Source organism: Hippoglossus hippoglossus, chromosome 15 (assembly GCF_009819705.1).
Source record: "Hippoglossus hippoglossus isolate fHipHip1 chromosome 15, fHipHip1.pri, whole genome shotgun sequence".
In the NCBI taxonomy this organism is placed as follows: domain Eukaryota; kingdom Metazoa; phylum Chordata; class Actinopteri; order Pleuronectiformes; family Pleuronectidae; genus Hippoglossus; species Hippoglossus hippoglossus.
In genome coordinates this window covers 3,521,091-3,536,254 of record NC_047165.1, presented here as the reverse complement: position 1 = coordinate 3,536,254, position 15,164 = coordinate 3,521,091, and the positions used below count along the sequence as shown (strand labels likewise).

The following is a 15,164-nucleotide window of genomic DNA, read 5'->3' as shown; positions in this document are numbered from 1 at the left end:
TTCACAGTGACCCCTCGTTTCCTCTGGTTGAGGCCTTGGGAACTGAGCTGTGTGTAAACTTTTAAAACTACCAGTTAACGTCCAAGTTTGTTCCCTTAATGATTTTTCTGTTATCAATCGCAGACGTTAGAAAACACTCCGGAGTCTCATCCAGACCACAGTCACCTGAAAGCTGCTCTGGAGAAAGCAGAGGAGCTGTGTTCACAGGTGAAACACGCATGTGGTTCACATGTTAACAGGAAACAACGCTACCAGAGTATTTATCAGTTGTGTTGATTTCTCTGCGTTTGTGTGTTTTCAGGTGAACGAGGGCGTCAGAGAGAAAGAAAACTCGGATCGTCTGGAGTGGATTCAGGCTCATGTTCAGTGTGAAGGCCTGTCGGAGGTGACACACACACACACACACACACACACACACACACACACACACACACACACACACACACACACACACACACACACACACACACACGATGAATATTTATCATCATGTTTGAATGTTTATAGACTGAAATATGACTTTGCCTAAATCCTACGATAATAAGTGTTTCTCTCTCTCTGTGTCTGTCGTTCAGCAACTGGTGTTTAACTCGGTCACAAACTGTTTGGGTCCCAGGAAGTTTCTCCACAGCGGGAAACTGTTCAAAGCCAAGAGCAGCAAAGAGCTGTACGGCTTCTTGTTCAACGACTTCCTGCTGCTGACTCAGGTGAGGAGCAGTGTGTGTCTGTGTGTGTGTGTGTCTGTCTGTCTGTGTGCTTGTGTGTGTCACTGACAGAACGTCCGTCTTTATCTTTCTCTCTCTCACCAGGTCACCAAACCTCTGGGCTGGTCCGGCTCGGACAAAGTTTTCTCATCAAAAACACACCTGCAGTACCGCATGTACAAGACGGTGAGACCACACAACCTTTTGTAAATGTTTCTCTTTTCATAATTCTTGTCACATTCTGGCTACGTTTTGTGTTTAATTGATCCTTAATTGAATTCTAGTATTAAAATCTGAGTCTGAGACCTGCAGGTCTCGTGCTGCCTCAGTGTATTTGATGTAATCGTCTCTTTCAGCCGATCTTCCTGAACGAGGTGTTGGTGAAGCTGCCGACGGATCCGTCAGGAGACGAACCTCTGTTCCACATCTCCCACATCGACAGAGTCTACACGCTCAGAGCCGAGAGCATCAACGAGCGGTGAGACTCAACCTCATCGCTGAGATCTCGAAAACAACAAACAAAAGTTGGCTCCCTATGTCTGTGTTTATTTTCAAATGTAAATGTGTGATTTCTGTGTCGGTGCAGGACAGCGTGGGTTCAGAAAATCAAGGCAGCGTCAGAACTCTTCATCGAGACGGAGAAGAAGAAGAGAGAGAAGGCGTATCTAGGTAACTTTATTTTCTCAGATTGAAGGTTTGTATTAAAGCTGCTGATCCTTAAATAACTTCTCTGTAAAATTAATAAAAGTCCATGAAGTTATTTATTTTTGTTTATAAAATATCATTAAAATCACATTGACCAACAGGGTTTTACTTGTGTGTTCCTCGGTCAAAGCCATTAGAAACACATTTAAATCAGTAACACGTTGTTTCCCTGTGTCTCAGTTCGCTCTCAGAGAGCTACAGGGATCGGTCGGCTGATGGTCAACATCGTGGAGGGAATCGAGCTCAAACCCTGTCGCTCTCACGGTACGCACACACTCCTTTAACTCATGGTCCTTTGACACTGGTTAGGAAAGCCGTGTCGTCCTCAGCTGATAAATTCCTGTTTGTCTCGTCTCTGCAGGTAAAAGTAATCCATACTGTGAGGTGACCATGGGCTCCCAGTGCCATATCACCAAAACATTACAGGTACGACTGTGGGCGAGTTACTGATTACATTGTTGATTCAGAAAGTTTTCTTATGATTTCAAAAAGTTCCTCCTCCTTCACTTTTGGAGTCTGATGAGAGAAAGAAGTCAAAAGATATAATGAGCTCAGTCGAGGCCTATTTCCTAAACATGACATTTTACTTTTTAATGTTTTTAATAATGTTTTAACTTCACATTGAGAAGAGCCTGTTTAACAATGAAAATACATTAATTGATTTATTTCTTAAAGCTTTTATATAAGTCTATAGTTCTCAGTGGTTTAATGGTTTAATGACGTCAGTGTTTGTATCAGATCTTTTCTTGGGCTCTTTTCTCTCTGTAGGACACGTTGAATCCGAAGTGGAACTCCAACTGTCAGTTTTTTATAAAGGACCTGGAGCAGGACGTCCTCTGCGTCACTGTGTTCGAACGAGACCAGTTCTCGCCCGACGGTCGGTGATACTCAGACCCTGATTTATAAGATCTTCCCTCAGATTAAACGTCTTTCTCGGATATTTTCATCGTTGTTGTTTTGTTCCTCCAGACTTCCTGGGCAGGACAGAGATCCGGTTGGCTGAAATAAAGAAGGATCAGGGCTCTAAAGGACCAATCACCAAGCGGTTGCTACTGCACGAGGTTCCCACAGGAGAGATTGTCGTCAGGCTGGACCTCCAGCTGTTTGAAGAACCTTAAACCAGAACAGGACCAACATGGACTGGTCTCCAGGGACTGGGGCTGGATTGGACTGGACTGGTCTGGACTTTCTTAGTGCTCAGAGGCTGTTAGGAGGAAGCTGAGGAAACATTTCAATTACTGTCATTTACCAGTTAAATATTAGATTTCTAGTTTCTGAAAAGTCTTAAAAATATTTCGACTCAAACTTCACGTGAGTCTGATACAACAGTGGATTACGATGCAGGCGTCTTTTTGATCCTGCTATTAAATGATGTGTCATTATTTATGCTTATTAGTGCTGGAAACTGTAGCTCAGAAAGTGGACAGTGATTGTCAGTTTGTTTTTAATTATTAATATATGTAAAGTTATATTTGGGGCTTTATTGACAGGACAGTAAACATGAAATGGGGCAAACGCATGCAGCAAAGAGCCGGGTCGGAATCGAACCCACAGCCTCTGGAGGAGGACTCGAGCCTCTGTAATGGTTTTTATTGGGTAATCTACCCCATTAAACCACATTTAACTGGTAAATCCTGCAGAAACTTCATTATAATTATAATATAACATCATAAAAAAACGAACAGCAAGAGAAGAAAATTTTAACTGGATGTAAGAAATTAATATTGTACCTAAACTCGTGTGTCTGCAAGTTCTGAATCTCTTAAAATGTACATTCCAGGCCACAAAAGTCTTAAACACTATAAATGTTCATGTCTTAAGTTTTTTTTACTGGTCTTGAGGAAAGTTCCAGTAAGCAGATTCATACTGGGATGAATTTCCCAGTATGAATCTGAACTTCGACGAACTTCCCGAGGCAGCATGAAGGATGTTGCACTTCCAAGAAATTTTAATCCAAGACCTGTGTCAGTTCCAGTCCAGTCCAGTTTAGTCTAGTCCAGTCCAGTCCAGTCCACTTCAGTCCAGTCCAGCTCTGTCGGCCTTCTGTCTGGTTCACGACAGTATTTGATCCAGTCGTCTGTCGGGGATCGGCCGGGTTCCTTTGCGTCATCAGACAGACTCTCCACTGACAATCCCAGCCCTCCTGCTTTGTCCCTACAAACCCCGAAACCCCTGTGTGTGTGTGTGTGTGTGCGTGTGTGTGTGGGGGTGTACGTGTACATGAGTGTGCGTGTGCATGTGTGTGTGAATGCCTGTAAGAGTGTTAAGGTGGACGAGCTAATTAACGGTACGGTTCAGTGTACATTTTATTTTTTATCGTACAACTCTCTCGGAGTCTTAGGGTCGAGTGTCAGCGTCGAGGTTCTGCATGTTAAAGGGACCGTGACATTTTGAATTTATGTACAGGTGCAATGAGAAAAGCTAACAATGCGAATAAGCTAAAACTATAGTAATACACAATACATGACAGGTGTCCGGTGTACATAAATTACAGACATGCCAAAATGTCCCTTTGTATGAATAATAATAATAATAATAACGCTGGTGACGATGTGGCTGACGCAGGGAAACAGGTTTGACAGCTAATTTAAATTGAGGTACTGTAAAGAAGAATGTCTTTGTTTTTATTTGATGTTGAACGCACACAGGGGTTCTAGCTCTAGGTGATTGTTTTGTCACGTGTTTTACCTCTGGTGTTACGTTGCTGCTGTGCGGAGCTGTCACAGTGGCCGTCGCTATGCAGGGAGGGAAATAACCCGACAGTATCCGAGGGGCCCAGAGCCGGATCCATCGGGGGGCCCTCGAACACGCTATCGGTACCGCAGACGTGTATTTTATAGAAACGGCCTTTCCACACGCTAACCATGAGAAAGCTAAGTGTAGAAATCATTTTACTGTGCGTCGGCACTCCCAGCACTTTCAAAACAGACGCTGTCGCAAACATTAGAGCAGAGGACACTACTAACATCGCACAGCGGCCATTTTGAATACTCAAAGCAGGAAACGTAACCTGGAAGATTAGTAAAAAAAAAAAAGAGGAAGTGATGTTCTTGTTGTCAGTAAAAGACCCAAATTCTCTCAGTAGCCTCGACTGGATTTAAAGATGGACGACATGGCATCAGCCCAAAGGTGAAGCCAAATCATCTCGATAGCCCCCTAGTGGCATTTTGAATTTGTTCAAAAAGAGTAATCTTAAAAAAATGTTTACTTGTTTAAATGTTAATCCAGCTTCGTACTCCTGGTGCCTTCATATCCAGTTGTGTTAGCTTGTTTACGAAAGCCTGCTTTCTAGTTCAACACAGAAAAAACAACCAGTCGCTGATTTTAAACGGACAACAAATGTAAGACTTCACTTTTTGCTTTAAGTGTTTATATTCATATCATTTTACTTGATTTCTTTCAAGTACACAAACTCAGGAGTCACTCTGAAGGCAGCGCTAATCCTCCACGCAGACTTTCCCCACCTGAGCGTTCAAAATGGCCGCTGCGCTCGCCAGTCAGACGACAGATAAAATCCCAGTGTGTTCGCTCAGCAGAGTTGTATATATATATACGTTAGTTAGCTAGCTACTCGGCCAGTTAGTAAATTTAGCTAGAAGTTTTTAATTTAACGCCACGGTTACAGTCACGCGCTGGATTACCACGGAGACAACCTATAGTTACCTTAGTGACCAGTCACTGTCCAATCAGAGGTCAGCGAGGCCAGGCCGGTCGCAGCATCTTGACAGTGGAGGAAGGTGTGAATGTGTTTCCCCAGATTGAAGCTAACGAAGACGATGATGATGATGATGATGATGAAGGTCGTCGTCGACCCTGTACTGTTCTTACTGTTCTACCCGACCTCCTCTCCTCCCTGAACCTAATCCAGTTTGAACCTGTTCTCACTGTCTATCTTCCAGGTTGTGTATAATACTACTGCTAATCTGAGAGTTAATATATGAGCGTGGGGGGGGGCGATGGAGACTGCTGTTAATTATCACTGTAGAAGATGATGTACGTTGTTGTCTTTCAATGTTCAGAATAAACTCCAGTTGGACCAAGACGCCGGCTGCTCTGCTTCACTGATTATTACGTTTATACTCACATGCAGGTGACGTCAGGGAGTTAAATTATAAAGGTCGTGAGGTGATTTAAGGAATAAGAAAGAAAACAAACTACTTTTATCTTTTTAAACAAAGTAAAATCCAACAAAATGTTTACAAAAATAACATTGAAAGATGTTTTTTTTCATTTGTGAACGATCAGCATTGTGATTTAAAACTTATTTTGTTGTTTCAATCATTTTCTTAACTAATTTTAAAACATATATACTCATTACCCTCAGCATTTAAACCAGTGGTCTCTTCTTGTAACATTGAGGCAGCTCAATGTTCATAGATTGACTGAAGCAGATATTTTCATGACCTCAACGAGTCAAATTTCAAAATTTAATTTACCTTTACAATGAAATATTAGTTTTAATCCTGCAAAAACAAGAGAAAAGTAAAGCAGCTTTTCTTTTGAACTTGTCTTCTTCACTTCAGTGTTTCCCAGTCAGAGTGAATTCATCCACAGCTCAGACCTGAGTTCTCTCTGCAGCTTAGTGTTGTGCTGCCACATGCCCTGAAGGGGGCGCTGTGTTTGAACGAGCTGCGTCAAAACAAAACACTATGGTCAAAGCATGCGCAAGAAAACCGGAAATTCAACCACGTTGGCCTTCAAAGTAAAAGCATCTTCCATAATCACCTTATTATATTATATTATATCTAATTTTAATTTAATTTATTTTTGTTTTGTTTCATTTCACTTTATTCAAACCGGATTATAAATTGTAGAAAGTCTGGTGAAAAATGTTCGACTACTTATCCAGGTCTCATACTACACTGTAACTCCACTCACATTTCTAGCTGCCTTGTTCTAGTTTAACCTTTAACTTGTTTTTATCTTCTACTATAATTTAAATGTATCTTTTATATAAATTCATTTCTGATTACCCTCTCGACAGGTGTTGAATAAATAAACTAACTTTGAATAGTATTTTTTGAATTAAAATAATAATTACAGCTGCTGTGTTGATGAAATTAAAGAGAAGCAAGTGAAAACTTAAATTATTAATTAGTGAAATAGAATTGAACTGTTACTGTAAAAAGAAAAATGAATGTAAGGGGTCAGAGGTCAGCCCTTTTTCCCAGGGTTGCCCTTTGAGCTTTTATTTTGACAGTGCCGAGAGGAAACACGTGTTGTTGTGATTTTAAAGCTCAGAGTGTTTATATAACTGAAGCTCTACTAAACTAACACATGTTAGCTCGCAGGCTATAGATGATATAATGTATAACATTAGCATTTAGTGCATCTTCATCAGCTGCATATTTAAAACAGATAAAGTCCTTGTTGCGGTGTCATGGAGGAGGAGAAACTCTCTCAGGACATTTAGTTCTTTCTCATTTCTCAACCCTTCACTTCAACTCAGATAAACGAGCTTTGCTTCTCGACACATTTAATTCGATTACAAACATGGCGGCTGCTTTCTTCAGGAGAAGATCGTGTTTAAATGTGAGTTCAGTGGTTTTTTCTCTCTGTGGCTGGAATCTGAATTTAAAACCATGTGTATTTTTAATAATGACAGAGAGAAGCGTCACAGCTTCAAAATGCACCATTAAAGTGCAGCTTTCAAATAAAAGATTATTTATCTGAAAAATGTCCTGGAATTTTAATTCTGCAGTAAAATGTCCCCTGAGACATATTATATAACATTATATATGAGTTTTAAATTAGAGTTAACTTCACATACTAACACAAATAAAGTGTTTTTATAGTATATATCAGACTTTGTGTATCTTCAGATGTAAAATGTTCTTTTCTTTTTTTTATGTAGCAGTTTGAAAATTTAAATTAGTATTTTAAATAATCTTGTGCATCTAATAATTTAATTTTGTGTGTATCCGTTGTATTCACTTGGATGGTGTGTGTCCAGTATCTTCACAGAGAGTTGTGTAGAGTTGTGTGGAGGCCGCAGGCGGCTCTGTACTGCTCCAAACCTTCAGACAGAAAACCTCCACGAATAACTCACATCAGTAAGAAAGACAATCGTGCGTGTGATTTTCTATCAGGTTTTTATGTATAATCTCAATTATTATATGTTTATTCTATTCATATATTTTAGTTTAAGTCCTCATATTTAGCATTTACAATCAGGATTAAGTCATTAAATGTTTTGAAAATGAAATACCTGAAAAATCAAAGTACTTGATGCAGAAACCTGCAGAAATGAAACACCCCAGTAAAACAGACCTGCTTGATATCTTGTCTGTTGTTATCTTCACATTTGGTTATTGTCAGGAAGTGTCGCACAAAATGAAGCTGCCAGTGAAAGAATATTTTTTAAGACAGTCGACCGTCAGCAGTTTGATTCTCAACATGTTTTTACTGGTAGAAAAAGCCAAACCTCAGCCTGCGGTCGATGTTGCTAAACTCCTGGAACAACTATTCTCCCAAAGGAGGCCAGGCACAGCGCCCCCAGGTGCTGGAAAAGGTCAGTACATCGAGGATGTTGTGTACAGCATTATTGACTTGTCTGCAGATATGTTTTAGCTGAACTGATTAATCCTTTATTCTATGAAATGTTAAGTAGAGTTGAGCTGAGTTAACAAAATGTTCGTTAATTGAATCCCTCAAGCGTTGATTTGTTCTGCTTCTTGTTTTACATCATTTATATCTGCTTTTCTCCTCTTCCTCACCTCTTCCTCCTACAGCTACCAAAGACTCAACCATCTCCTCAACAAATGTCTCCACCTCAGATGTTCCTCATTCGTCAAAAACAAATCCAGCAGTTTCTGTTTCTCCTGCTGCGTCTACAATTACATCTACTTTAAACGCTGCATCGCTTTCCCCTCAACCAACTCCAGCATCTTCCACAGAGCAGCCTCCTGGTTTTATCCAGGACTTTACCACTGATGCTGTTTCTACAACCTCAGCTTCTCCAACGTCTGGATCCGCAGCGGCTTCAGCAGAAAACCAAACTTCAGCCCAAACGCTAGAAACCAAAGTAGAAACTGCTGCAGAGACAGATAATGTAGAGAAATCATCTGTTTCAGCTGTCGAAACTGCAACAGAACCGTCAACAGAGTCGAGTCATCATCTTGTAGAAGCATTAGAAACTCAGGCTCCTGTTGTTGAAGGTCCAGTAGAGCCTCTGATAGACATCACAGTAGATACAGCTCCAGAAATACAAATGATAAGCAAAGATTCAGGAGAGGAGGGAACCCTATACGCAACCATAGTAGAGTCCTCAGTAGAAACTGCAATAGAATCATCAGTTAAGACTAGTATTAATCCTGTAGAGGCAGTAGAAGCTCCAGTAGAGCCTCTGATAGACGTCACAGTAGATACAGCAGCTCCAGATTCAGGACAGGTGGGCATCTTGTACACAGTAGAACCCTCAGTAGAAACTGCAATAGAGACATCAGCAGACACAAGCATCTCTCCTCAGGAAACGTCAGAGGGAGTAGCACCCGTTGAAGTTTCAGCAGAATCCATGATAGACATCACATTGATAGAAACTGCAGTAGAATCACCAGTAGAGGTCAGTCTTCCTCCAGTAGAAACCAGAGCTTCTGTTGCAGGATCAGTGGAGACGATAGCAACGGCTGAAGCTCCAGTTGAAAGAGAACAAGCCACGAGTGTGGATCTGGAAGTCGTCAGCGTCTCCTACACTACAACAGTAGAACCTTCATTCGAAACTACAGTAGACCCTTCAGGAGACGCCACTCTTCTCCCAGTGGTAACACTAGAAACTACAATAGCAACAGTAGAACCTTCATTAGAAAGTGCAGTAGAACCATCAGTAGAGTCCATGACCTCTGCTCTAGAGAGTGAAGCTGCTGATCTTGAACGTACAGTAGAAATTGAACATTCTGCTTCCATCCAAAATGCACAGGAACCTGCAGTTTTAGCTTCGGAAACCAAAGTAGAATCTAGAGTAGAATCAACCTCAGGAAACGTCGCTGTCAAAGAGGAGAAGAGCGAAGCTGCACAAATGACCTTAGAGTCTGTAACTCTGCATTCAGTGAAAACCTCGGTGGATTCTTTGAAAACCGACGAGCTCCTCCAAACAAAGTTTACTCTCGATGAGAAAGTAGAGAAACGACTCCAGGAGCTGTTGGTCGGTGCAGAACACGAAGCTGCGGCCAAAGCTGAGAACACGGGCGAAGATGAGGGTGATATTGTGTCTAAAGTTCTTTCACAGTGGAGCTCTCTGTCTGACGACCTTCAAGAGCTGGAGGGAGAAACCGCCACATTGATGACAGAGCTCGTCTGTCGAATTCCTGCAGCGCCTCCGGGAACCGATGACGCGGTAAAAACGAGTTCAGCCTCTGATCAAACTGCCGGAGATAATGTCGCGTGTGTGCAGGTGGAGGAAGAAGAAGAAGCCATGACACTTGAATCCATAACTTTATCTGAGGTGGAGGCTGAAGTGGAAATTCTCGAAACTGAAGCTCTGCAAGAAACAAGTGATGCGCTGGAGAAAGAAGCTGATGCACTGGCAAAGGAGGAGAAGATGGAAGTGACGATGGCGACAGGGGATGTTGTTTATAGTGACACAGCAGAGGCTGAAATCTTAACGCTGGATTCCATCTCTGAAGCAGCTGATGTGATAGAAGCTGAGATTGCTTTCATGACGGAGGCCATGTTTGGCTCTGAGCAAGGACCGAGGCAGACTGAGTCTCTGCTTCCAAAGCTGGGGCTGCAGAATGAAGTGATTGATCAGGAAGCAGAAAAAGAGTCAGCGGACATGTCTGTAGAGTCTGTGACGTTGGTGGAAGTTGAGGCCTCTCTAGGAACTCTGGAGAACGAGTCTCTGAGCGAAACCACGATGTATCTGGAGAATGAAGCCGAAGTTCTCGCTGGAGAGACGAGGACGGAGGTGGAGGAAGGAACGAGGTCTGAGGAGATCCCTGAGGGTCTGGACGTCGAGTCTCTGTCTCTGGCTGAAGATCTGCAGACTGATGCTCTGATGGAGGAGCTGCTGTTTACTGTTCCAGGCCCAATCGCAGGCGTGACAGAAGCTCAGGTCGATCAGGAGGTTGTAGGAGCAAATATTTCAGATGGTAAGTTTAAATATCGGGAGAAGTAAAGATGAGATGGTAGAATTTAATATTCAGTGCAACTTACACTTGTGTGTATCTGAGTAATTTGATCCTTACACACACAGAAATTTAGAGTTTTACAGAATTTGCCCATGTCGATGTTTTCTGGTGAACAGACGTTTTTAACTTTAATGTTTTCATGTGTGTGGTTCAGAGTTGGATCCAGTCCAGAGACTTTTCCTGGAGAAGATCAGAGAATACAACAACCTGCGCAGGTAGAGACACAAAAGACGTTTCCTATCATATTGTTTTATTATATTAAAGGGCCTTGAGGAATTTTTATCAGATCTGTCTTGGAAAAGAGGAAATGTAGGATGTAGATGTCCTGCTTGTTCAAAGGTTAAATAAGTAATTGTACCACATTGTTAATACAGTACAAGAACAGCTATGAATCCTGTTGTCTCCTCTCAGGTCGAGTGGAGGACCAGTGGAGGAGGAGTCAGATCATGAGCGTCACCTGTCAGAGGAGACAGCAAAGCTCCAGAGACTTTATGGAGGAGGAGACCTGAGCAGCTTCCCTCAGTTCACCTTCACCGGTGAGAGAGTGATGGAGGGTCGAGAGAGCTTCAGTCCCTCTAGTGCTTTGTGAAATATTGTTGTGTTCTTACCCTCAGGGCCACCGTAGTGTCAGGTCCCGGAAGGAAATGTCCCTTTCCCTGCACAATATATACAGTATCAAACTAAAATAGGATAAATTAATGTTCTTATTGTGTTGTTTTCTTTCTAGAGCCCGAATTGGACCAGGACCCAAAATGATTCATGAATTTCTGCCTCCTGCTCTTTATCCTCCTCTGCCTCTGTGGAGGAACCGAGAAAATGGGAGAAGAGGAATTATTTGTTGTGGTGATCTGCTGGTTCAACAAAAGGGAGAAAAAAGATGTACAGTGCAGCAATGATAGAAAGTATTTTATTTTATTAAAGCAGAAGTTTCAAAAGACTGAGTCTGTTTTTTTTCAGAGGTTGGGGATGTGTCACATGAGGCGACTTGAATCGGACTTTGACTTTCTTTACTACTTACGAGGCCCTATTGAAATTGTAAGGATTATTATTTTATTTTATTTTCAGGCAAATGAATTGGCTTTTTGAGCGCTTTAACATGCTCAAATTCTTACCAAAGTTTGCAGAAAATTAGAAAGTGGTGAAAATTTACGTATTCTGGAGTAATTTTAAATGGGCGTGGCAAAATGGCTCAACAGCGCCCCCTGGAACGCGTTCACATTGACCGATCTTCACAAAGATCGATACACAGGTGTATCATGACCAGACAAACGAAAAAGTCTGGAGGTGCACTTTGAAAAAAGTAACAGGAAGCCCGCCATTTTGCATTTAGTGGCCATTTTTCACATTTTTACTTTGACGAACTTGTCCCAGGGCTTTCATCAGATCAACTTCAAATTGAGATGAGTGTCATCTCAACAAGATGGAGATATTATTTTTTTTTTTTTTTTTTCAGGCAAATGAATTGGCTTTTTGAGGGCTTTAATTTACATTACAACTTCTAACCTGAATGTAAATCAGTTAATTCTGGAATATTGTTCAACTTTTATCATTTTCACTACTGTCAATATTATCATTGTTATAATTATTGTTGCTGTTGTGCGTCTCTGTGGCTATAAATAGATGCAAATAGTCAAAGGTTTATATCAGACAAATATTGACTACACAACATTTTTCATTGATATTGAAACATTTATTTTGATTGAATCCTGTGAACCACAGAAGCAACATACATTCAGAAACACTGAAAAACAATTACTAAGTTCTTACTTTACTAAATTACTAAATTCTTTTCATTCCTCTTCTATGGTTTGAGGTTTGGAACAAATGTTGTCTCCTGGAGGTTCAGACTGGAGGTCGGCACCAGTGGGTTTTTATCCTCTTCAGTTGAGCTTCAAACCAGAGATGTCTGGGACCTCGGGTTCAGGGTCTGGGACCTCGGGTTCAGGGTCTGGGACCTCGGGTTCAGGGTCTGGGACCTCGGGTTCAGGGTCAGAGACGTCCACTTCAGGGTCCTGGACCTCGGGTTCAGGGTCACCGACATCCACTTCTGGGTCTGGGACCTCGGGTTCAGGGTCTGGGAACTTGGGTTCAGGGTCTGGGACCTCGGGTTCAGGGTCAGAGACGTCCACTTCAGGATCAGAGACGTCCACTTCAGGGTCAGAGACGTCCACTTCAGGATCAGAGACGTCCACTTCAGGGTCAGAGACGTCCACTTCAGGGTCAGAGACGTCCACTTCAGGGTCTGGTTATTATTTGTTTTTTTGTTCACTCTGCACTTTCGTTTTCTAGCTTGGTGTAATAACATTTTCCACCACGAGAGGGCAGGGTGCACAACGCCACTGCACGCTTCAAACCAAACTCCATTCAGAAATATACTAAAAGTTTAAAGAAGTGATCTCACATGGGCCAAATAAATTAAATAAGATATTTGACAAAGTAACTGTGTCTTTATGCTAAATTCGGCTCAGATATGACTCACACACACACACGTTTTACTGTATTACTATAAACTGAAAGTACAAGTTGTTTGTGTACAGTATATCCTTCCTCATGTGTTAAAAAAAGACTGAGGGTGACAAATACAAATTAACATTAGGAATCACATTTTTATTGAGGGACGGTTAGTTATTGGATTACATGCCAGATGGAGAGTTGATCTCTACATGAATGTGTGTTTCCTGTTTCTAAAATGACACAGAAAGGTAAACCTACCTTGGATGCAGCAGGTGACAGTGAGCAGGCAGAGTTTATAAATGGTAGAAAAGTCGGTCATGGTGTTTGTTTCCCTTCTGCTGACAGATTCTTCTCTGAGCTGCTGATAACACTCAGACTCTAATGCAGGGGTGTCAAACTCATTTTAGTTAAGGGGCCACATACTGCCCACTTTGATCTCAAGTGGGCCAGACCAGTAAAATCATAGCATAATAACGCATACATAACGACAATATTTCTCTATATTTAAATCACTGGTGAAGGTTTTTGGATGATAAACCCTATTTTAAGGTCTTTCTACAATAAACTAGAAACATAAAGACCAAAAACTCAGACGTCAGCCCACTGTTTATCTGCCTGGGCTCTCCTCTGCAGATTCCCTCGCTTTGTGACGCGGAGCAGACATCGCATTTACGCTGTTTTTGAAGCAATTACTGGATCGATTAAAAAAATTACAAAACGTTTGTACTCATAAACCTCCATATTCTTAAGAGACATGCTGATTCACTGCTGTTTAGTTCTGGTTCTCAGTGTAAATCGCTACTCTTACTCTTTACTTGTTTTACAGTCTATGGCAGTGGTTCTGAACCTTATTGGAGGTACTGAACCCTGCAAGCTTCATCAGTGCATTCACCGAAACCTTCGTAATTGGAAAAATAAAATATGATTTCTTCAAAACATAGGTATATATTTTATTAGTGTTTCACCAATGGTGTGTGGTTTGCCCTGCTTTGCGATCAGGTACGCAACTTCGTACGATGCTGTGAGGATCGGTTTGTCGATGGGTACAAAGCCGAGAACAGGCAGAGTAGCCTTTTCATCGAATCTGGCTCTCTTCACCTTGAATTCAGCGAGCGTTGTGTTCTTGTATTTCCCATCTCCATGCAGCTTTAGGAAGTGTTCCTTTAGTTTTGCCGGTGCTAGACTAGAATTGCTCAACTTGGCATTGCAAATCACGCATTGAGGACGCTGACTCCCATCACGTTCCTTTATACGCGTGAATCCATATTGTACGTATTCGTCCAACCACTTTCTTTTTTTGCTCGACATAGTTAGTATGAAGGGATTGAAAGATTAAAAGAAAATCACAAATGACGTACAATCACAACAGCCACAAGTCGACTACTGAGCGCACCAAGTTCCTGATCACGCAATGTGGCGTGATCAGCTGCAGCCAGTGATGGCCAAGCGGAGCGTGACGTCACGAATAATACGAGTGGGCTGAATTTATCTAACACGGCGAAGAAAAATTGTGTGTTGCCAATTTTTTTGACGGCCGACAAAAAAAAGGCCCGACATTGCTAGTGCGAACCGGGCTATACTGTGTGTGTCTTGACCCCTGCCGAACCCCGGAGAGTGACTCAACGAACCCAGCTTAAGAACCACTGGTCTATGGCATGCTCTCACTGATACAGTGCGACCCCCTGTGGACTGATTAGGAATAGCAGCTACTTTTATAGAAATGCAATTTATGTCTTTCTGTAATTTTCACACTTAGCAAAGTCATCCGGCGGGCCGAGCTGGCGCCCTTGGCGGGCCGGACACCCCTGCTCTAACGTGTAGAGATCAGTGGTTTTCCCCTCAAGTCCATTTTCATTTTAGTTTCACTTTCACCTACACACAGTCTGTCAAGTCAGGTTGCGATTTCATAATAAAACCGAATAAAAAGCGTGTGTTACAGTGAATGTACAGTGGCCCCGAAGTACAAAACACAACATCGTCAAGATCCATAAATTATTCTCTGAGAATCAAAATGTTCAACAAAAAACTAAATCAGTGAATCTGAATGGTGTCCAACCCCTCCACTCAAAAACACACAAACAAACACACAAACAAACAAATGCAGACGAACACAACCTCCCTGAAGTGATAAAACTGAGGAGAAACCGAAACGAAAAAATCAACCCGACTAGAAGTT

The 15,164-nt window shown here is 41.8% G+C and overlaps 2 protein-coding genes across 8 annotated transcripts in view; both read left to right on the top strand.

The window, feature by feature from the left end:
• itsn1 (intersectin 1 (SH3 domain protein)) overlaps window positions 1-2,907 on the top strand; it is a 35,844-nt gene extending 32,937 nt beyond the window's left edge. For all 4 annotated transcript variants that reach the window (XM_034608712.1, XM_034608711.1, XM_034608710.1 and 1 more), the window contains exons 37-46: window positions 124-207; window positions 302-385; window positions 576-707; window positions 810-890; window positions 1,061-1,182; window positions 1,291-1,373; window positions 1,590-1,673; window positions 1,771-1,835; window positions 2,178-2,286; window positions 2,379-2,907. In XM_034608712.1, the coding sequence (XP_034464603.1) occupies window positions 124-207; window positions 302-385; window positions 576-707; window positions 810-890; window positions 1,061-1,182; window positions 1,291-1,373; window positions 1,590-1,673; window positions 1,771-1,835; window positions 2,178-2,286; window positions 2,379-2,527 (993 nt within the window). In that variant the 3' untranslated portion in view covers window positions 2,528-2,907. The remainder of the gene's footprint in view (window positions 1-123; window positions 208-301; window positions 386-575; window positions 708-809; window positions 891-1,060; window positions 1,183-1,290; window positions 1,374-1,589; window positions 1,674-1,770; window positions 1,836-2,177; window positions 2,287-2,378) is intronic.
• Window positions 2,908-6,604: 3,697 nt separating this feature from the next.
• Window positions 6,605-15,164, top strand: part of si:dkey-22n8.3 (mediator of DNA damage checkpoint protein 1) — a 28,307-nt gene continuing 19,747 nt past the window's right edge. Inside the window, exons 1-8 of one of the 4 annotated variants that reach the window (XM_034608716.1) lie at window positions 6,639-6,941; window positions 7,363-7,477; window positions 7,822-7,920; window positions 8,141-10,335; window positions 10,372-10,495; window positions 10,689-10,749; window positions 10,946-11,070; window positions 11,262-11,464. In XM_034608716.1, coding sequence (XP_034464607.1) covers window positions 6,903-6,941; window positions 7,363-7,477; window positions 7,822-7,920; window positions 8,141-10,335; window positions 10,372-10,495; window positions 10,689-10,749; window positions 10,946-11,070; window positions 11,262-11,290 — 2,787 coding nt within the window. In that variant the 5' untranslated portion in view covers window positions 6,639-6,902 and the 3' untranslated portion in view covers window positions 11,291-11,464. Of the gene's footprint in view, window positions 6,942-7,362; window positions 7,478-7,821; window positions 7,921-8,140; window positions 10,496-10,688; window positions 10,750-10,945; window positions 11,071-11,261; window positions 11,465-15,164 lie in introns of those variants that run through there. The other 3 variants (XM_034608713.1, XM_034608715.1, XM_034608714.1) reach the window with 3 other exon arrangements.